Here is a 22,266-nt window from a genome sequence, read left to right as displayed (position 1 = left end):
AGTGTAACAGGTATGCTTCGCAGAGGCTGGGCAGTGTAACAGGGATACCTTTGAGGTTGGGAAGTGTAACAGGCATACTTTACAGAAGTGTGGTCCTTACGTGTGTACTGATGGTGTCTGTCAGGGCTCGGTACCAGTCATTGATGACGCTGTCAATCTCTGATTGGATCAGCAACTCTGTGCCCTGACGGGTCTTCAGCTCAATAACATGTTTTTTGCTGGATTTATCCTTGGACGCCCAATCCACAGAACCTCCTCTGAGGTCGACTGTAAACTCTGGCTTCGACTGGTTACCCCCGAACTTCTACAACAATATAAAACAATATTCAGATAACATCAGATGAGACGGTTCACCCATTCAAGTTTAATAAGAGCGGCAAATTCTTTGAGTATGCTTCACACAGTTATTTTAAGTTTGATGAATAACAACCAAAGCACTGTTATACTGTGTTACCATGTTGTTATATAGTCATTCCTAGTTATTAAGTGCTGTTGTGTTAGCGTGAAGAAAAACAGATGATTCACACCACTGAGCCCAGCTGGACAATTAGTACCACATTATGGGACCTGCAACTTATTTTAGTTGCTAAAGCAGTCCTTAGAAATCCCATGTACATTTCAGTTTGAGTAACAAACAGTTGGCATGCAATATAATAATGTTCTCTCTCACGTCAGACCACACAGAAGTCTAAGAAAGACTGGGCAGGGTGCTCATCTTGACTGACAGTTCTTGGAAAACGCTGGATGCAGTAACATGAGATTACCAAGCAAATTAAACAATGTACAAATGAATATTGTGATCAAATGTGCGTCAAATGAGCAAGTATATTTGCCTTAGAAGATTAGTGAGAACGTCTAGTGATATTTGTTCACAGGCTGCAGTCTGATTTGGCACCAGAGGACAAATTACCGAGCTATGTTAAACCACACACCCCTGCAGAACAATTCCTTCAATGTTGGTTATTATCAATTACCTTTAGTGTTTTAAGCAGAGAGTTCTCTGTGACGGCACATTGTTTCTCACATGGGAGGAATAAGAAATTAGGATCAAACTATATCGAAGTATGAAAATTAAATAATAATAATTTTGTCAACCTACTTAAACATGATTTTGACTGCTTTGGACCATTAAGGCATTACTGTTTGCAACAACACATTATCTAGGCAACAGCTCCTTCATTTTTTATATTTATATTTTGTGGTCAACAGAAACTCAGTTTGTTCTCTATTCCGGCAACTTAGTTTTCCCAGGTATCCACTCTCAGACAAACTGGGACAAATAATCAAGACGATTTGATCTTCAATTCATCAACTCAAAATGAATGGTGTCCGGATGAAACGCATGCCTCAAACACAAAGTTCCCTCCCTCCCCCCGTCACCCATCAGGTTAGCATATGAGCCGCAGGCGGTTGGCATGACAGTGTGAGTGTCACGGACAGGCAGGGGGACAAACTAAAGACAGGCAGTGGGACAGAGGACACATACAGTGGCGGCCTGGGCACGCCCATGGACAGAATGTCCACAGGAGACAGCTGGGCGGGGCTTGATTGTACGCTTCCAGTTGGCCAGAAGGGTGAGCAGCAGCTCAGGAATGGAGCCACTACGGTAGTACGACTTTATGATGAGGAGACGAGGGAGGAAGAAGAGCAGAGGGGAGAGAAGGAAGGAGAGCAGAGGGGAGGAAGGAGGGGGTGGAAAATGAGTGAAGGGTCACAGACGAATGAACGAAGAAGTGACAAGGGAAACTAAAGAGCGAACTGGAAGAGGAATGACACACATTGCTACTGAATGGAAAGAGACAGCCAGTCAGGTAGTTGCAACGCCTTAGGACCTTCTCATCTGAACAACAGGAAATACTTTACTTTTAGTAATACCTCATTTGGGGAGTCCAAAAAGCATTTCTTTAGAGATTATCTACCGACTTTCAGTAAAATATCTTCTAACCCTAACCTTTACCCTAACCTTAACGCCTACCCCAATTCTAACCCTATCCTTAGCAAGAAGTTGGTTATCAACAGAAAGTCTGTTTGAAATTTCATTGACAGTGCACATCCAAACTAGGACTCTAACCATGAAGTAAAACCCAACTAAATATACAGAATGTAATGAAAAACAGAAGGACTTCTGACAACGGTACAGACTCCGCTGCATTCTTTCACCCAGATGGTTTCTAGCTAGGCAGCGGATGGGGTACGTACCCAGCTGGTGCCACCCCCCTGGCCTTTAGCGAAAAGCAACGACGAGCCCTGCAGTACGGTCCATGATGACGTCCAGTTCTTCCTGTTGGAACCACATCAGAACACAACCATTTGTCAAGCAGCAGTGTCCATGGATTTATCTTGGTAAGGTTACGGGTTTGGTTCCCACAGAATGCATGCACTCAAGGAAAGTTGCTCAGGATAAAAGCATCTGCTAAGTGACTTGAACTGGAAGAATGCTTTTTCTTAGTCAGTTGACCTGGTAATATAAAGGTATCTAAACTAACAGATTTTTGGATGTCTCAAATTGTGTTTAAATGTTTTCTACATTACCTCTGAAGTATTTTCTCCCAAAAAGCTTACCTAACTTTCTTGCCATTCTCAGTGATTTTGGTGACATTGAGGACTCCACACTTCTCAGAGGGCTGTGACAAGACAGACAGAAGACATAAAAGTTAGACCAAGAAGGTTCACGCGCACACAAACCCACCCTGACACCCAGCTCCTTCTATCCTTGTTGGGACCTGAGATCAATTATTCCTATAACCTAGGCCTCAACTTAACCCTAACCTCAAGCCTTGACTTAATCTAGCTGTAACACATAACCTTAAGCCTATCCAATAAAACAAACTCCAAAATAATCCCAATTCTAACACCATGCACAAATGTAAATTCAGGTCAATAATGTGGATCTCAAAAACAAACATACAGAAGTCTATAAGCCAGGGGACAGTGACAAAAAAATACAAAAATAATGCAGTTCAGACTTAACAACCAGGTGCGGATGTACCACACAGACACACAATAACAAACATATTCACACCCAATAAAAGCTAGAGGAAACAGGCCAGTGAAGGGGTGTGGCGCCGAGACAGACATGGTTCCATTTACCACCAGCAGAGGGTGCTGTGACAAACCACTTGCATGGCTGACACCCAACAAGGTGAAAGGAAGAGAATTCCTCAACGTCAACTCAAGTTGAGGACTACTGGACAGTAGGATGGACGTAGACTAGAATGGACAGAAGCAGAAGGGAAAATGTGGACATGCAGGAAACGCTGACAGACACATGGGCTGAAGTTCGCTGGGGAAAGGCAACGCTAACAGGGAACTGATGACATAGAGGGAACACCAGGGAATACTAACGGTTGAGGGGAGCTTGGGAGATGAGGGACAGGAGTCAGAGTCAGGGGAGCTCAGCCTGGGTGACGTAAGGCCACACGCCTACAATGACACAGACAGTAATATAAAATAACAAGGTTAACATGATTGATGATGATGATTAGGATGAAGACGGACACTATGAAGAAGACAAAAGTATGAAGAGGATCATCAGGATTGTGGTTAGTTTATTATTAGTTAGGGAGGAAGAGAAGAGTAAGAATCTGCAGCAGAAATCTTCCTTGGTAGTTAGTGTGATTCACTGTTGGCCACATGTGGAGTCGAATGGCCAGTGTGTCTGAACGTAAGACACACCACAACTGGGCTATTGAAAGGTGGTCATCTTGTCAACGATGAATCGGTTAATCTCATATACCAACAGAACAACACATCTTTAACAACTTATATTCAGTTAAATATGAAGATTTTGCTAAATAACTATGATGCACTGATTTCTGATTTCATCTCGAGGAATGTGATCATGAGGCGGGGGAGAAAGGAGGCGTGAGCAGGGGATACTAACTTTACCACGGTAAAAAGCTCTCCCCAGCTGATGGCCAGAGCCAAAGCGCCTGAGTTTTTTGAAAGAGAACTGAAACAGAACCACATAGACCTGGGTCAAATATTTCCATCACAAACCAGAAATACACCCGATTTACTTACCAGTAACGACTTCCATGGAGAACGCTTAGAAAGCAGTGGATTATTCTGTGGGACTCTTATCCTCAACACCCGGACAGAGTTACCATTAGAGACAGGCTATTCATGAGACCCATGCAAGTCATGGAGGATGTGTTTTGACCACACGCTGTCCAGACAAACAACTGGTCAGCATGCTTTTGAGTATGTTTACAAAGGTCACTGGAGCCAAGTGACCCGACAATCCACTGTTGAGCAACACAGGAGGTGATCAAGTTTCACTTTATATTCACTACTGTTGCCAGCAAAAAAAATCAAGTTCTCTTAGATATGCACTTTAGGGACATAAAGGAGAACTACATTTTTGCTGGCACTGGCTAAATTACTTTTCTGGGCTCATATTTTACCAGGTCTTCAGCTATGTATGCCCTATGAAAAAACAAACATTTTGACCTATAGGTTCATAAAACGTAGGCCATGGTTTCAGCCAATCAGCATTCAGAATTCAAACCCCTCAGTTCATACAAGTTTTAACATTTGTGGCATAGCCGAAATGCACAAGATTTAGAGACATGAGAAAGAAACAAAACAGGTAGAAAACCAGGGATATTGCAACCAAAAGGCCCACTGTATGAAGTTAGTGCCAATATTAGGACAGATGATTACATTAACTTATTTTTAATGTAATACAACACCTGTTGTAATGCTTAACAACAATGTATTACACCTATAGATGACTACGTTTCAATCTGCAATGTTGACAAAATATCAGGGCTGCCTATGTTACTTTACATGTTACTCTATAGTCAGATAGACGGAACAGCTCTGACAGGCTACCTAACGGACAGGCTTTCTTTCCCGTTGAGCTCATCTTCTCAAATCATAAAACCATACAATGGAAAAGATACTCATTTTTAGACATGACACATCATCTCACAGTTATTTATTTTTTTCTTCAATAGGAATAAGCGGACCGTGCTCTAGTGTAAAGCGCACGGGTTGTTACCTTTTCGTTGAGGTCCAGTACGTAGGTACTGTGTCTCCACTTGGTCAGGACGATCGGATCCGGCAGCTTCCGCTCCAGGCTGCGACTCTTGGGAGGATCACCTGGCTGAGGAGAAGAAATGGCGTACTGAGGAGAGGGAGGGAAGGGGGGAGGGAAGGTGTGACCGAGTGGGGGAGAAGGAGACAACGAAAAGGCCAGCGAGGAAAGGGGGAGAAAGACAGAAGAGAAGCAGTGGGAAAGGATCGGAGAAAGAGAGAGAAAAAAAAAGTTAAGAGTTTAACTTGTTACGTTTCGAGGACTAAATGACAACAGAGTGAAGGTCGCAGAAGGGCGTGCTCCTCTCCACACCTCTCGTCTGGCGGCCCAGCGTATCATCAGTCACCCATCAGTAGGAGCCCTTTCAGAGAGGAGCCCCCCACCACTGTCTCCCAGCAGGGCTGCTAATGGACGCCAGCACAGCCTGCACATGGGTCTCGGCGGTGTGCATGTTTGGTATGTCTGTCTCCCTCAGCCCGCCGGTTGACCAGCCAAATGAGAGCTAATGCCTGTTCTCTACCGCTGATCTCCTCTTAACCAACCAGATTACGGAAGAATAACAAGCCACTAATAGTCAGTGTCAGGCACATTAGGGTGCTTAAGGTTAAGGTGGACTGACAGATGACCAGATCACCGGGGAGGAAATAGACTAAGGTGACAGTACACGTGACACCCGCCGGCAGAGGTGCGGAATATGACGAGATTGTGTTAGCCCCGACCTTTCAGTGGGAGGTGTCTCGAAAAGGCGGGTGCTATGCTTATCGCTGTATTTTCCAGCGCGCAGATTTTGTCCGGAGTGGACCGCTTTACTTCGCCTCTTCTCTGTTGGCAGTAGTAGTTAACATTTAGAAAACGAAGTATTTCCCCTCATGATTATACAAAACATTTTTTACTTACTTTGGGTAGTTCCCATTCGGACCTCGAGCCATCAGCGCTGTAGTAGTAAGGCCTGCCTTGCTCATCCACATGCTTTATCCACTAAAAACAAAGAAATACCGGTCAGCGCTAGACATTATCATAACAGAACAATAGGTTAGCAATGACCGTTTAATTTTTATTTTATTTTAGCCAACTAGAAGGTTGAACAAAATAATTTGAATAATAAAATTGGACGTAAGTAAGAAAAATCAACAGGCCACCACGATCCCAATTAAGTCTGTCGCCCTGGGGTGATGTAATTGGATCATGCTAATTCTGTCATGGATAACCCCGTTCAATCACAGGACTTACAGAGCAATGCCCCAGTACCTTCTCATGAGTATGCTCACAGACGTAGAGGGTGTGGCCGTATTCGTCCAGTTCCTCGGACCAGCCCCTAGGGGGCGATCCGTACTGACTGTCTGACTGACTGGAGTAGGTGCTGCTGTGACAGTTCTCCTCAGAAGACAACCGCTGCAGAGGGATGGCAGGAGGGAAGAGAAAAAGAGAATGTAATTCTGGGAAAGTTTCAGTATTTTCCAGAGTATGTGGACTGATATCTCAACGACTCTGGTTGAACCGATACCGATGTAGTGGATGGGAATGGTCCACGTACCCATAACACAACAATTTATTGAAAATTATGCATTTATGCAAACAAACACCCTAAAGGTATCAATTCTGAGGAAAAGACAGTGATTAACTTTGGAAATTAGTATTTTTTTAACAGAATATTTTCTAGTTGCAATACACACAAACACCTCATGGAGTCAGTGTTGTATCACTAATACCACACGAACCCTAAACTTAGGACACACTTTAACAGACTTAGGTTTTTATTTTGACTATCGTGACAGAAAATCAACACATCAACTTGTTTTGTTGATCCCAGTTACCACAACACCAACTTTATGGTCAATTTCAAACAACCAGTCCTCTCTCTGGCTGTAAAGACCCTTCAGGATTCCCACGGTAGTACTGTAATAGGCAGACAACTGTCATTCAGTGTAGCATCCCAAATGGCACCCGATTCCCAATTTAGTGCCCATTCGGACCACGGACACCGCCTGTGTTTCAGGCAGCTGTGGTGTTACATCGGATAAATCACAGGCTCGAAGTGGCACTTATATATAGTAGTACAGCCTCATTGGCCTGAAACCTCGTTCAGTGCTGACCTGGTTTCATTTACAGTAACAGCGTCACAGAGAGCAGCGAGGGAGGGCTATAATAAGAGCTGGACTGGGCCTCAACAGTTACCAGACCTGACATTTTACCAGTAACACCTGAACTGAGTAGTAGTAGATTCATTACGAGTCAGATAACACAGGTACGTCTGGCAGGGGTCAACATGCCTGTGTTCCACTTCCTCATTTGGCACTAATATGTATTTTATGATAAACAATATGGGACCTTAAGTAAGTAATGGGTACAATAGGTAGAGCTAAAAACACCACATACTAATCAACAGTCTGAAATAGGCCACGGCGAGGATGATGATTCAGAAGCCAAAGAAGAATCCACGGGTCACTGTTGGAGTGTTAATGATCTGTGCTACATCTTGGAGTCACCAAGTCTCCAAACACAGGCCCGGCTCCACGGTGGGGGGAGTGGCAAATCCGAGCATTGTCCCTCCAGATAGAATCAGTGCCCCCCAAGTTGTTTCCCCATAACCACTGCAAATGGAATATGAATTGGATGTCCCCTCATTTATTAAAAATGCCCCTACAGTCATTTCATCCTGGAGCCGGACCTGTCCAAACACGAAGTATCTACATTCATGACAATAGTCTCTTCGGAATGTTCTCTTCGGGAAAAAATAAGAAATAGCCTTTACTGAGAGCAACCAACAAGCATAAGCTCTTGGAGTTTGCTCAACGCTTTCGGAACTTGCATTGGAACAGGGCAATATCTAAAAACATCATAGGAAAAGGCGCAGTCCCAGTACCATTGCAAGGGAAGGGGGCACAAAGTACTTATATGTAAATCGGTATCGGATGATTGTTATAAATGTACAGGTACAGAGAGACAAAACATCAGCATTGATGTTGCCCTATTGTGTTATATGAATATTGGTATCGGCCAAGAAAAGTATCGGTGCATACTACCTAAAACAATGACGCCAATAATAGTTTAAAATTAAAATAAGAATTTATATTCTGGTCGATTCAATTAAATTTATTAACTAATAATTCACGCTGGAAAACAAAACATTTCTTAGATCTGCCCATCATTATCAAAGGTGCCAATCGTTTTGGAGGAGTCCGCATTCCTTGTGTTAATGCCTCCTACATGTTATTAGAACGATAGAATACGCCTCTCTTTTGCACCTACCTCCATTTCCCCCATGCAGTGGGGGTCTCCACGACTACTACTGGTACTGCTGCTGGCATCACGAGCGCGGGGCGGCTTCCACGTGCGCTCTCCGCTGGCCCGGTTGAAGTAGAAGTGCCTGCCGGTGAGGTCCTTATGGGTCTCCCAGTCCCCGATGATGTGCAGTGGGGAGAGAGTGGGGAGGGGAGGCGGGTTGGACTGGGAGACCTTTAGCTCCTGGAGGTTGGTATAGACGGGGGACTCTGGCCGGCCCTGCCCCGTTGGAGACGTAGTCTGGATGGGAGAGAGATTGAGAAGCAGAGAGATTAGTCTCTTGGGAAAAACAATAACAGTTAAATGGTATGCATTAGGGATGAAACAGTTACCAGTTTCACGATAAACCACTGAAAAATTCCAGACGGTCAGAAATTACTGTCTCAAATTAAAATGTGTTTGATTATCGCGGTTTGAAAAACTCATGGTAAATACTGCATCAACCAAAGATAGCAACAGTCTGATGCAGGCGTAGCATGCAACGTGGGTTTTGCTGGTGAAAACATGGCAGAAGCCAGTGACAGCACTCAGGAGATACTTCAGAGGAACAAATCTGAAGAGTGGTCGTATTTTGGGTTTTACAAGAGTGCTGAGTGAAGCTTAATTGAAGACGGTCACCCTATCTGCAGAACATGCAAACATATATATATATAAATATATATATATAAATAAATATAAATATATATATATATATAAATATATATATAAATAAATATATAAATTAATATATATATATATATTTTTTTTTTTTTTTTTTTTTATCAGTTCGAAAAGTCATTGTGACCCCCACCCACTACTTTATAGAGAATGCAAGGTAAGTTAAACCAGACAAAGTAAATATACAGACATTCTTAAATTTTAACCTCGAGTTAACAAAGATGCATACATACAGGATGTTAGGCCAGAAGCACCTTATTTCTTTATGAAGGAGAGAACAGACATACAGTCAGCACTGTTTATTTGATTTGTTCACATATTGTGTTGTGTTATTTTATTTCAGCACCTGCACATTGGATTTGTTCACATATGGTTTTATTGATCTTACGTGCACATTGCTTTACTTGTGGTGCATTCATATGCACATTATTTGCTTACGTAAGGTCAGGTTAATTAAAACCTGCATTAGGAAAACTTACCACTCATGGCAACATGGTGCCATCTTTAATGTTAATGTTAGTATTTTAATGCTTATGCACACAAAGCGCATAGTGCTGCAAATTGTATTTGTTTGTTGGTCTTCAATATAAAACTCTGTGAAATTACTTCAGTGGGTGTATCAGCACTTTTTGAACATTTCCAACACATTTTAACAATACCGTGATAAAAACAATAACCGTGATAATTTTGGTCACAATAACAGTGATATGGAATGTTCATGCACTGAGGGGTTACAGATACACTGCTGAGTTTTTGTAAAAAGCTCAATTTGTAACATCATTCATGATTTTGGTCCTTAAGATGGCACAGTGCATCTTATTTTGGGAGGACTACAAGAGGAGGGCAAAGGGACACTTTATATCAGTGACAAAGAAGTAGACGGGGAAAAAAGGTTAACATGGACTTAACTATGGAGTAACAGTCATTTATCAAATGCACCAAATAACACAGCATCATTCTGAAAAATGAAGTTCTTTGGACAAGGCACACGACATTTACGTAGTAAGAATTAAGAAATGTGTAAAGCAATAATACAGCAATAATATACATAATGTAAACTAGCAGCAATTTTAAAGAGTGTAGAAAGGTAAATTTGAACAATGGGTAAAAGTTTTGAATAGTAAAAATATAATGAATGTAATATGCCTATGAATGTTACATTCAAAAAAGAGTATTCTAATGTACATTGAATGGAAATACATCAGAAAAGTGTGTGATCAGTATGATCATAGATCAGTGATGCTGATTGCAGAGCCTTATGACCTGAAGGAAAAAACTGTCTGGAAGAGTGTACCGCAATGCTCCGGTAGCGTCTACCAGATGGCAGCAGTGTGAACAGACCATAGCCTGGGCAGCGGTAGTCTTTGATGATGTTCTGTGCATTCCTAATGCATCATGTATGGTAGATGCCTTGCATGGGGCGGGAGATGGCAGCCGATGATGTGCTCTGTGGACTTCCCCACCCTCTGGTGGGACTAGCGATCTGCAGCGGAGCAGCTGCCGTACCAGGCAGTAATGCAGCCTGAGAGGATGCTCTCACTGGTGGACCTGTAGAAGTTGGTGAAAGTTTCCACTTGCCTGGACGAAGTGAGGTCATCTTTGACAAACACACCAAGGAATTTGATTTCAAAGGCTCTCCACATTAACTAACCCCCCGTCACTGATTCTTTACAGTGAGGTCAGGAAATATTTGGAAACTGACAATTTTTATAATTTTGGCTTGGTACGCCACCATAATGGATTTGAAATGACAACAAAGATGCAACTGAAGTGCAAACTTTCTGCTTTAATACCATCACACTGCCTCTACAGTGTTACAGATGATGTGGTATGCTTTGGATCATGAGCCATTCCAAGCCTTCACCATACTTTTCATCCCATCATTCTGATATAGGTTGATCTTAGGTTCTTCTGTCCAAAGAATACTGTTCCAGAACTGGGCTAGTTTTTTTTTAGATGTTTCTTGGCAAAGTCAAATCTGGCCTTTCTATTCTAGAGTCTTATGAATGGTTTGCACCTTGTGGTGAACACTCTGCATTTGCTCTTGTGAGGTCTTCTCTTCATGTTAGACTTGGATAATGATATGCCTACCTCCTGGAGAGTATTCCTCACTTGGCTGGATGTTATGAAGGGATTATTCTTTACCATGGAAAGGATCCTACTATCATCCACCACTGTGGTCTTTTGTGGACTCCAGGCCTTTTTGTGTTGCAGAGCTCACTAGTGTTTTCTTTCTCAGAATGTACCAAACTGTTGATTTGGACACCCCTAATGTTTCTGCTCTCTCTCTGAAGGATTTTGTTTTGCAGCCTAAGGATGGCCTGTTTCACGTGCATTGAGAGCTCCTTGGACCTCATGTTGTTGGTTCACAGCGACAGCTTCCAAATGCGAAGGCCACACCTGGAATCAACTCCAGACCTTTTACCTGCTTAATTGATTAAAAAAAGAATGAAGGAATAGCCCACACCTGTCCATGAAACAGCTTTTGAGTCAATTGTCCAATTACTTTTGGTCCCTTGAAAAAGAGGGGGCTACATATTGAAGAGCAGTAATTTGTAAACTTTTCCTCCAATTTGGATGTAAATACCCTCAAATTAAAGCTGAGAGACTGCACTTTAAGCCCATATTCATCATTTAACTGTAACCTGAATAAATTTAAAACCTGTGTACGTGTCCATTTATATCCCATCCTAACTGTACCTCTCTGCAAGCAGTCTCCTCATTGTTGGAGATGAGACCCAGGATGGTTGTGTCATCCACAAACTTAAGGGTGATGTTGGAGCTGTGTGGCCATGCAATCATGGGTGAACAGAGAGTACAGAAAGGGACTGAGTATGCAGCCCTGGTGGGCTCCCTTGCTCAGGGTCAGTGCAGTGGAGGTGAGGTTGTCCATTCTCACCACCCGGGGTCTGCCCGTAAAGAAGTCCAGGATCCAATTGCAAAGGGAGGTGTAAAGTCCCAGGGTCCTGAGCTTAGGAACAAGCATTATAAATCAGAAAGGCCAAGAAACTGAATGGGTACTTTCCTACCACATACTGTGATAGTGGTGGCGCAGTAACATAGGAAGGAGAAAGAGGATGGGTAGCTTTGGCAATAACGATGGACGGACATTGCAAAACACCCCCCACCCTAAAAAAACGATGTCCAACTATTTTAAGTGCAGTGTCACAACAATATGCATTAGATCAAATCTACCCAACCTACTTTTTCTGGAGTCAAGCTATCCAGTCTATTTTGTTGAGAAATTAACAAACTGGGAAATTTGAATCGTTCAAAATACAGTACATTCCAACAAGATTCAAGGTTGCGTGCATTACAACAAGACTCCAAACTTTTCATTATTAAGCCTCATGATTAGCTATATTTTGTGTCAATAAACGGCTCCAATTATGAGAAAGTTCTGTCATAGAAGAGAATGCAGATGGTTTTGAGGAACGTGGCATGAGGAAATGGGGGTTATGAAAAGAGGAAGTGTTTCAGCAGATAAGGCAGAACACTAGAACGTAAGTTTCATCTGCATTGATATAAACCGTCAATCTTTAGACCCTTGTTATTCACTGACAATGGAGAGAATAAGATAGACAAACATCGCAGCCAGCAGGTTATACAGAAAGGTCTGATGTGGAATTTTAAAATAACACTGCTGTGTTTACTGAAATTCCATTTGCACTCCAGAGTACAACAGCTCTAAAAACTACTTTGGACTTCAGACCGTAAACATTAGACACAAAGAGGCTTTCTGGCGAGCTCCAGGTCATGATAATGTCGAGACAAACAGAAGCTAGAATGTTCATAAAAGTGCTGGAAACCTTGTATTTTGAGGAAATGTGCAAAAAGGAAAGCTAGTACATTTAAAGTAAGGAGGAAACTAAAAGTTGGCTCAGTTGACAGTTTCACATGCCACTCTGTCTAGCCTTTACAACAACACAGATAGAATTTCCATGACTTCTGAGAATCAAAATGTACTACTACGGAAAAATATTTTGGTTTCGGTGTGATTCGATAGTGACCTGGAAGTTCAAATTGGAAGGACTGCACTCTGATGAAAGCCCAGGGTCAAAAGACCATGGATTAAGATGTGGTCCAGCATTCACAGAGCTCACGGATTCATGTCAAGAGAAAAAGGCCTATCTACACAAACAGCTTCATACAGATACTGGAAGTATTTTAAATACTTGAGCTGCCGTTAATGTATAGTTGTGACTATACAATGAAAACAAATACAAATAAAACCAGCCAACAATTTAAACAATCATAACCTAAATACAGTCCAATGTAGTTAGAACCAGGCCTCTCCCCAACTGAAAGAGATCAGGTGGAGACCTGGTTCAGTGAAAGCAAAAAAAGCCTGAAAATATACAGTACACTACCATTGAAAAGTTTGAAGTCACTTAGAAATGTCCTTGTTTTCGAAAGAAAAACACAGTGTCCATTAAAATAACATCAAATTGATCGGAAATTGTGTAGACATTATTAAGGTTGTAAATAACTACTGTACTGTGATTTCTTATGGAATATCCACATAGGCGTAGAGGCCCATTATCAGCAACCATCAGTCCTGTGTTCCAATGGTACGTTGTTTGCGCTAATCCAAGTTAATATTTAGAAAATACTAATTAATCATTAGAAAACCCTTTTGCACTTGTTAGCACAGCTGAAAACGGTTGTGCTTATTAAAGAAGCAATATAACTAGCCTTCTTCAGACTAGTTGAGTATCTGGAGCATCAGCAAGTCTGGGTTTGATTACAGGCTCAAAATGGCCAGAAACAAACAACTTTCCTCTGACACTCACTAGTCTAGTCTTGTTCTGAGAAATGAAGGCTATTCCATGCGAGAAAATGCCAAGAAACAGAAGATCTCATGCAACGTTGTGTACTACCAACCCACTATCTTCCTTTTGCGTACATATAACACGGGTTCACACTTCACAATTTCATGCTATGCATACGCCAAAGTCCTTTTTTGCGTGAAGTTGAGACGTAATCTCCTCCCATTTATAATTATGGTGAATAAATTCGAAATATAAGTTCTCTCTTTACCCTTTGACGTTCTTTCAAGAAAAAAGTTTATCTTTGGCTTTTAAACGAATCGTTAATCTTCAGGAAATCCGAGCTTCGATGATGCTGACGTGAAATAGGTTTAATTATTCATGGGAGATCCCGTCTCAACTGCACGCAAAAAATGAAGATAGTGGGTTGGTACTACTCCCTTCACAGAACTGCGCAAACTGGCACTAACCAGAATAGAAAGAGGTGTGGGAGGCCCCGGTGCACAACAGAGCATGAAGACAAATACATTAGAGTGTCTAGTTTGAGAAACCGATGCCTCGCAAGTTCTCAACTGGCTACTTCATTCAACAGTACCCACAAAACACCAGTCTCAACGAAAACAGTGAAGAGGAGACTCCGGGATACTGACCTAGGAAGGTTGAAAAGAAAAAGCCATATCTCAGACTGGCCAATAAAAAGAAAAGATTAAGATGGGCATAATAACACAGACAGAGGATGAACTCTGCCTAGAAATGTCTAAGTAACCCCAAACATTTGAACGGTAGTGTATAACTTAAATAAAATCTATGGCAAAGCCAGGACAACAGCGTAACTTCTCATGACATCTCCCATGGAGTGGATCAATAGACAAAATATAGACAAGAAAAGTCCCATCCAAAAGATTGCATCCCAGGGCAATGCCCCATCCACTGCCCTGGGAAACTTGGATTTAATCTTTAGAACAGATGGAAGAGTGCACCTAACTGGCCTTCAATCACCACTTACAGCAGCATCTGGTTTCACATCCAGGGACCGACTGGGACCATCCCTGTTCAGCTTCAGAGGCAAGCCAGCAGTGGGACGCACAGTTCTATTCATAATTTCATCACAAAGAACTCAATAGCAAATGTTGGCATGGAGATTCTTTCTACTGAAGACAAGACAAGCAGAGCAGTTCAGGTGAGGAATGCAAGAGGAAAGCACAGCCAGACAGACACTCACAAGCATGGAAACAGATGGGGCTTCCTGCCGGGCATGGAATAACACGAATATACTCCAAAATAATTATTCAATATCCTGTAGTGCTGTGCTGGAACGGAGAGAGTTTGGCATCAGAAGACACCCCATTGTCTGTCGATCGTTCTCCAGCGATGCAACCATGGCTTTAGTAAAAGACTTGACCAGCGGTGAGTCGAGAGAAACTGAGAAAGGCTCTCCATCTGAAATGTCTGCGTTTTACTCGTAGAGAACATGACTTACAAATAGAAAAATGTACTTAACTTTTTGTGTGAGGAAATAAAGAGATTTACAGTCTCTTTAGCTTTGCATGCATAGAGCACTAAAGCACATATAGAAGTAAGCACTAAAGCACAAATAGAACTACATAAAAATTCGACACAGTTTTACTTTTCATAGTTTTGTGTTCCGTTTGATTTAATACAGATTTAAAACTTTAACTTTACCACACATCCACTGTGTTCTTGGTAGGTAACTCAGTCTTTACAGATGTCAAGCATACCCATACCATGATGCTGCCACTACCATGCTTTAAAATAGGGAGGCAGCTACTTGCCACAACCTGCCACACTGCATATAGGACACATTTTGGAAACATTTTATTCTGTTTTATTGTATTATTTTCAAGCCATTCATTTAGTTCAGAGTGTAAGTCATTACAAGTTTAATCTCTGCTTAAAATGCAATACTTTACTGAGGGAGGGCTGGTCAATAAATGTAAAGCCCTATTATGTTACCATATACATAGTGAGCCCATGTAACTACTACCGATTTAGAAAGCCAAAACTGACTCATACCTTAATTTAGTTTGCCTAAACCAATGGGGGATTAATACTTTTGGAACTATTTTAAGTATTCCTTTTTTATTATTAACAAATATTTATGTTCAGAAAATGAAGAACATTTTGGGTAGATCTATCACAAAAAATAACAGAAATCCATTCCAAATCAAACTTCACAAAGCAAGAAAAAGTTAACTCTAAAAATCTAAATGATACAATCCACTATATCTTAACTTAAATTCAAACTGTGCAGCCACATGCTATACTCAACAGGGGAACTGAGAATTAAATGTAGTATAGGCATTCCCTGTAATAAGGGCAATTGTAAAATAAGGCCAAAACTGAAATTAAGTACACAATTAAAGTTAACATCAAAGTTACCGGCACTACAAAGTGTGGCATTTTAGTGAAGGAGGTATCTTGAGGTAGCTTGAAAGGAAACCAGAAATGTACTGAACAGTACAAAACAAACCTCCTCAAAGAGTATTTTTTTGCATTTTAAGGACTTCACTGTGTTGAGAAGAGTTCTCCTATTTTACTTGTGCTACAAAGAGGGGGCAGAAAAATGCATACAATGACGGCAAACAGAAAATAGGTGGCCTCATTTACTAAATGGGATTGCTACGCAGTTCAAGTTGCAGAAAGTTTAGTCAGGTTTTAGCACCTGGATGTTTCCTCATACAAAGTTGCAAATATACCTCTGCCCAAAGTAGTCTTGAAAACAGTTATTCAACATAATATACCATTACATTTTTTTTAAAGCAGAGTATGATATCAAGTACACAGTGCATTTCAAGACTTGACAGGACTCTTTTCAGAAAATCTGAATTATTTTGCAAACTTTTGAAAACAAGAGCTTTTTATCCCCGCAAAAATGTCACATGAATAAATGAAACATTGCTGAGTGTTTCAGCCATAAGGGCTTCAGAAGTTCCGTCCGTCACCTTATATCCCGAGCTGCAGTCAAACACGTCGTCATCCTCCTCCTCCGTCCTGCTGAAACTTCGAAACAATCTGAAGCGGCTCATGGCTGACGGGATGCAGCGTTTGATATCCCCAAAACACTGCGACCCGGGGACAGCCCCTCTCTCGCGGTCTCTCTATCTAGCGCTGCTCCGATATCTATCCAGTCTGCATCAGTCCGTCCCAAAGGGAGAGAGTAACTTGAGATACCGACAGTGTCAGTGAGCTAAAGGAAATAGGATCTATCACCAGACACACAATTGCTTGAGCACACACACCAGGAAGTGGCAGCGAGAGTTCTTCCCCCCAGGGTTTCCTCTGTCACACACAGACAGACAGTGGGGGTGGGTTGTCTGTCTGTGTACCTATGTGCATGACCATGCCTGTGTGTGTGTATAAAGTTGAACAGGAACTCTATGCCCTGACTTTGGGTCACAACGTACCCACAGCAAAACTGTGTAAAAGTTGAACAAGCAGTCTGATTCGCATAGATACCATTTGCTGCTCCCTTATATTCATAACAGGGTCTTAGAAACCTGTGCAGGGGGGGATAAAAATCCTCATCACTGCCCATAGAGCTTCGATTGCCCAGTCAGCCATTCAGCCACAACTCTTCGACATTACAGATACTTCTCAGAGATAGCGGTCAGGTAGAGGAAAAGTCTGCAGACAGCTGCAAGGTAACCGCTCAGTCCCTGCTGTATAGAGTAACATCATGCCCCCTAGTGACATAACTAAACTGATGAACACTACCACAAATCAGTCAAACTCCGGGTGGAAATGTCCTTGTGAACCACTTTAGGTAGCCAGGTCAAGTGTCACTGTTCTGTCTGGATAATAAAGGGGGTTTTGGCAGTAAGGAAACCACCAAGAGGGACCTAAGAGGCGCGGTCCGCCTCAGACTCATGCCTGCGGCAACTGGTTTGAATACCCAGGACGCCAAGGCAAAGAGAAATCCGCCGTTGTGTTTTGAGCAAGGCACTTATCCCTAATTGCTCCTGTCTGCCAAATTACCGACGTGTCAAATGTGATCGCTGGGAGACAGCTGGGAGACAGGGAGCGCTCACTGTGGGAGTGTTGTGCTGTTGAATGTAGAGTGGCCTTGGCTTGTCGGCGTGCCGGGCCCAGACCCTGATAGATGAGCTTTCCAGTCAGCCTGAGTAACACTAACAGCCCAGCAAGCCAGATTAGAATGCATTATGCAGCCCTGTAGCTAAGCAGACTGCCTCTGTTTCCCAACTGGCACCATGCGCTCTGCAGTGCACTAGCTTTGATCAAAGTAGTGCACAACGGAGTGAATAGGGGGGGCCATTTGGGCTGTTGCCCGTCAAAGGTTGAGGGAATTACCTTGCAACGACTAAGTTGTATGAAGATAGGGGAGATACCTGCCTAATAAAGTCCAATGGACAATAAGCGTGAACACGACAGGAATCTTCATTCCTCTCATCTCCCTTGACATTTGTTATTCAACAGACACTCCCTATCCAGACAGACACTCTCCGTCTCCACTGCAGCAACCGTGTGCTATGGGGCCGTTCCAAACCCTCTCCTCAGCAGTAACCCATAGCCGACGCTGTAAAATGAACAAAGTCATCAATCTCGCGGACGTTTCGTGCAGGTCAGGGTAGGGCCAGATAGCCGTGCGACTGCAAAACCCCACCCCCATAATCACCTCTGACCACTAGGTGTCCCCCTCAGGCTGAGCAGAGCAGGGTTAGCGGAAGGGGCGGGGCCACTCCCTGGCAGGCTGTACGCATGGTGACACCCCCCGGGAGCATTCCTTCCTCTCTGTTGCACATCACCCATCCACACCATCACCACCCCACACCCCCAACATAACGCTCCAGTCACCCCCTATAAATCTCTACTCACAGGGACAGAAGTGGACTGGACAAACACAGACGCACACAAACAGGAGAGCGAGCCCATTCCATTCCAGTATTCCAACTGCATGAATGGACCTTGTGGTTCTGAAGTGTGCACCGCGCCGTAACCCGTAGTGGATAATCAGCGAGTCCCGGAAGTCAGTGGGTCCCGGCGGGACCGCTGATCTGGGGTCAGCTCTGCATGTTTCTGCGCGTCTTGGTGGCCGCTATGCATAACGGACACCTGCCAGTTTCGTCTTGCGGGGAGCAGGTTGAACGGAGGGCGCTGACCTTGGCTCTGGGGCCATGACGACGGTCACGCACTGCGCACGCACAAATAGCAGTAAACCAGGTGGACGAGGAGTAGAGCGAGGTCTGATTGATGGCATAGGTCGCCACGTCATCCCTCCTTCTCGTTTTACCACTCCTCCCCCTTTACACATTGATCCAATCTTCCCCCTGCTGATTGCACATCCATCCTCTCGCCATCTCTGCTCCCGCGCTTACTCATTCGTTCCCCCTCCCCTCTTCCATCACCTCTCGCACCCCCTCCCCAATACCCCTCCATCCGCCATGGAGCTTATGTCCCTCGTCCTACGCTACTGGACACAGACAGAGGGAGGGTCTGGGGCCCATATGACCAGATTAACCTACATTTCCACCTCACTGGGTGTCAGACCACATTCACTCAGTCCCTGTCGTTGTTACATCTGTGATACTTCACATGAAAAGCCCCCCCCCGATCCCATAGCAACAGTGCAAGCCCACTACGCCATCCCCTTAGCGCAACAGATTTAGATCTGCACTTCGGTCAACTCACCTGTAGGAGGCTTGAGACAGAAAACTGTCGGCATATAATAAATACAAACCGTGCACCTCTTCCAGGAGTCACAGAGAGAGAAATATAAGAGAGAACTATTTTATCCAATGTTCCCGGGTTGGTAGAATTTCAAAAGGGTACCTTCTGAGAAACCCATTGGAGAGTGAAAAATAGTGTGCATAACTCCAGGGTCGGGCTAACGTCTTTCATTTCAGCTCATTTCACAGATCATTGAGTCCAGCTAGTCTCATGTCCTGACATTGAAGAAGCCAATTAACCTTTTAGACAAGAGCCGGTCATCGTCCTAGAAGGGAAATGTCATCACCGTCTGTCTGAATAAATACACAAAGGCCCCCAGAACACCACTGGGTAACTACTGCCAGGAGAGAACAAGGATTTGTCCTAAATGGTTCCTTACTGCCTAAGTAGCCACAGCAACACTAGGGAAGTAGAGGTAATAGGATGTATTTGAGGGGCACACTCCAGTACAGCCAAGTTCAAAAGTTCAAACCATGCCTGTTACCAGGAGACGTATGGGACTAAGACATGAAGAACATTGCTCTGGATGCCTGGAGCCAAAATCCATACATTCTGTTCTAGCAGAACGGTGCACTGGAAACAACAGTGCCTTCCAAAAACCAAACCAGTGCCTGTTACTGGGCTCCTATTGAGGGCAGTGTGTGTGTGTGTGTGTGTGTGTGTGTGTGTGTAAAGGGAAAGGCTTAACTAGAGCAAGATGGGACAGCATTGCATTCATATCTGAGACAACACATCCATGCTAGTTTATACACACTAAAATGGATGGGTTTATATTTGGTTAGGATTTTAGAATTACAGTGTCAGCTGTGAAAGCCAACTACATCAAAACAGTAGAGGAATGTCTGCAGTCAGAAGGAATGTTTGTATATATCTGTGTGTGTGTGTGTGTTTCCAGACAGATGTCACCTGGGTCCTCTCGGTCTGGGGTCGCATCCCAAAAGGGTCCGTCCTCATTCTGTGTAGGGCACCACTGTTGTCTAGGACCCACACTGCCTTTGGATCAAAGCCTGGCTGTCTGTCAACACCCCCCTCCACAGCCCCTTCTCCATAAGGACCAGACAGACAGACATACTTACCGGGCCATAACAAAGATATGATAGATTAAGGACAGGTTAAAAAGGGTGCCAGAAGGGGACATAGGCTGATTAATAGCTGCCAAAACCATTTAGTAGTGGTATTGTAATTCCTGCATGGTGACCTAGGCTTCTTTTAACAGTTGTACTACAAGTAGCTTAAAGGCATCGCACTACTTCCTCTCCCTCGTACAGTCCTTATGGCATAGCTCTGCAGTTTAGCCTGCCCAACACCCAAAACAAGATGGAAGAGACTAACGATGAGGAACTCCCTCCTGTAGGCCAAATGGTAGTGAGAGAACTGGACAGTCAACTGGACTGTCTATACATCCCCCCCCCCCCCCCCACTTTAACACGTGGAAAGACTTCAGCTGGAATTACAAGCCTTCTTCGCAGCCAGGGTAGTCAGACAGCTGACAGTAAAGCCACCAGCTAATGGTTAATCCGCCCTTAATGCCCTGGCTGTGATTGGTTCAGGCTAATTACATCGTTTCAGCCAGGCCAATCTGCGGCTGCAGTGAAGGGGTGGGGCAGAGACGCAGGTTTGGAGCAATGGTTTATGTAAAGGTATCTGGGCCTGCAGTCACAGAGCGCTTCGGAGTAGGAGTACTGGCCCAGGATCTGGGTTGTCTTTAAAATCATTACAGAGGAGATTAAATCCAAGAATTCTACTCCAGAGGATTTGGAAAATACAACCATGACTGAACACCATAATACCGCCACAGAATACCTCCATTGTTGAACTGCGACATTCAAAAAAATCACTGATGTTCATATAAATCAGAGGAAACACACTTCAATAAGTACCTATGGGCTGTAGCAGTAAATAACTTATTTTCACACATCTCATTGCAACAACCCTATGGCTACAACTCTGCATGGAGTCGGGAGAGCTGAAGATCGCAGCAAGCCTTTCTCATAGACATTCACACCAAGCTATGCTGCTTTCGTCCACACGGCTCTTCCAATGAGGAAATCTTATGGGTGAATGTGTAATTATTTACAAACTAGAAGACCCGGATTAGGTTTACAGATGCCCCAGCCACATGACGGAGTCACATAAGTGCGATGAGACTAGGAAATCCCTGCGAATGATGCTTCCCATTCCCCAGGGGACCCTAGCCAATTTACGTCAACATCGGACACAGTGCCAGAGTGCTGGAGGGCATCTATTAACAGACTGTGCCAGAAGAAACATAACCCAAACTGAAACAGCAGGGTAAGGCATCCCTGATCTTCTGTGCTCCCGCTTTTGCACTCCTGCTGCCCAGAGCTGCTTTCCTGGGGGCCCTTTTATCTTTCTCCTGATGAGGCCGGATTGGGGAGCAGGTGTGCCTCTTCAAGGCGTGGCAGATTGCGTTCTAGGAAAGCAGCTGGGCTGCGTTCATAGGGCCCATTTTGCAACCCATGTGGTTCTTCCTGGGGCGCTGGCTGTAGGGGTGGTGCGTTCACCCCACACAAACTACTCACAATACCCCATAATGACAAGATGAAAACAAGTTCAGAAAGGAGTGCCAATTAATGGAAAATAAATCAGACATTTCTTATGTACATAAGTATTCACATTGCATGTCAGAGCAAAAAACCAAGCCATGATGTTTAAGGAATTCTCTGTAGACCTCCAAAATTGGGTTGAATCATAGATCTGGGGAAGGCTGTAAAAAACAAAGGCATAGGAAATGTCTGAAAGATTCATGAAGTAATCATGATATGGGGATGCGAAGATTCATCTTTCAAT

The 22,266-nt window shown here is 43.5% G+C and overlaps 1 protein-coding gene across 7 annotated transcripts in view; it reads right to left on the bottom strand.

Annotated features, from left to right (window-relative positions):
- The window catches only part of arhgap12b (Rho GTPase activating protein 12b), a 51,839-nt gene that overhangs the window by 5,568 nt on the left and 24,005 nt on the right, over nt 1–22,266 (bottom strand). For 3 of the 7 annotated variants that reach the window (XM_010885572.5, XM_010885577.5, XM_010885578.5), the window contains 10 exons: nt 8,291–8,563; nt 6,290–6,433; nt 5,939–6,019; nt 5,006–5,131; nt 3,884–3,952; nt 3,346–3,423; nt 2,563–2,624; nt 2,200–2,281; nt 1,487–1,615; nt 101–304 (listed from right to left, as the gene is read on the bottom strand). In XM_010885572.5, the coding sequence (XP_010883874.2) occupies nt 101–304; nt 1,487–1,615; nt 2,200–2,281; nt 2,563–2,624; nt 3,346–3,423; nt 3,884–3,952; nt 5,006–5,131; nt 5,939–6,019; nt 6,290–6,433; nt 8,291–8,563 (1,248 nt within the window). Of the gene's footprint in view, nt 1–100; nt 305–1,486; nt 1,616–2,199; nt 2,282–2,562; nt 2,625–3,345; nt 3,424–3,883; nt 3,953–5,005; nt 5,132–5,938; nt 6,020–6,289; nt 6,434–8,290; nt 8,564–16,712; nt 16,990–22,266 lie in introns of those variants that run through there. The other 4 variants (XM_010885576.4, XM_010885574.4, XM_010885573.4 and 1 more) reach the window with 4 other exon arrangements.

The sequence above is a fragment of the Esox lucius genome, chromosome 21 (genome assembly GCF_011004845.1).
Source record: "Esox lucius isolate fEsoLuc1 chromosome 21, fEsoLuc1.pri, whole genome shotgun sequence".
NCBI lineage: Eukaryota > Metazoa > Chordata > Actinopteri > Esociformes > Esocidae > Esox > Esox lucius.
Note: the sequence above shows the minus strand (reverse complement) of the source record. Positions and strands in the feature narration are given on the sequence as shown.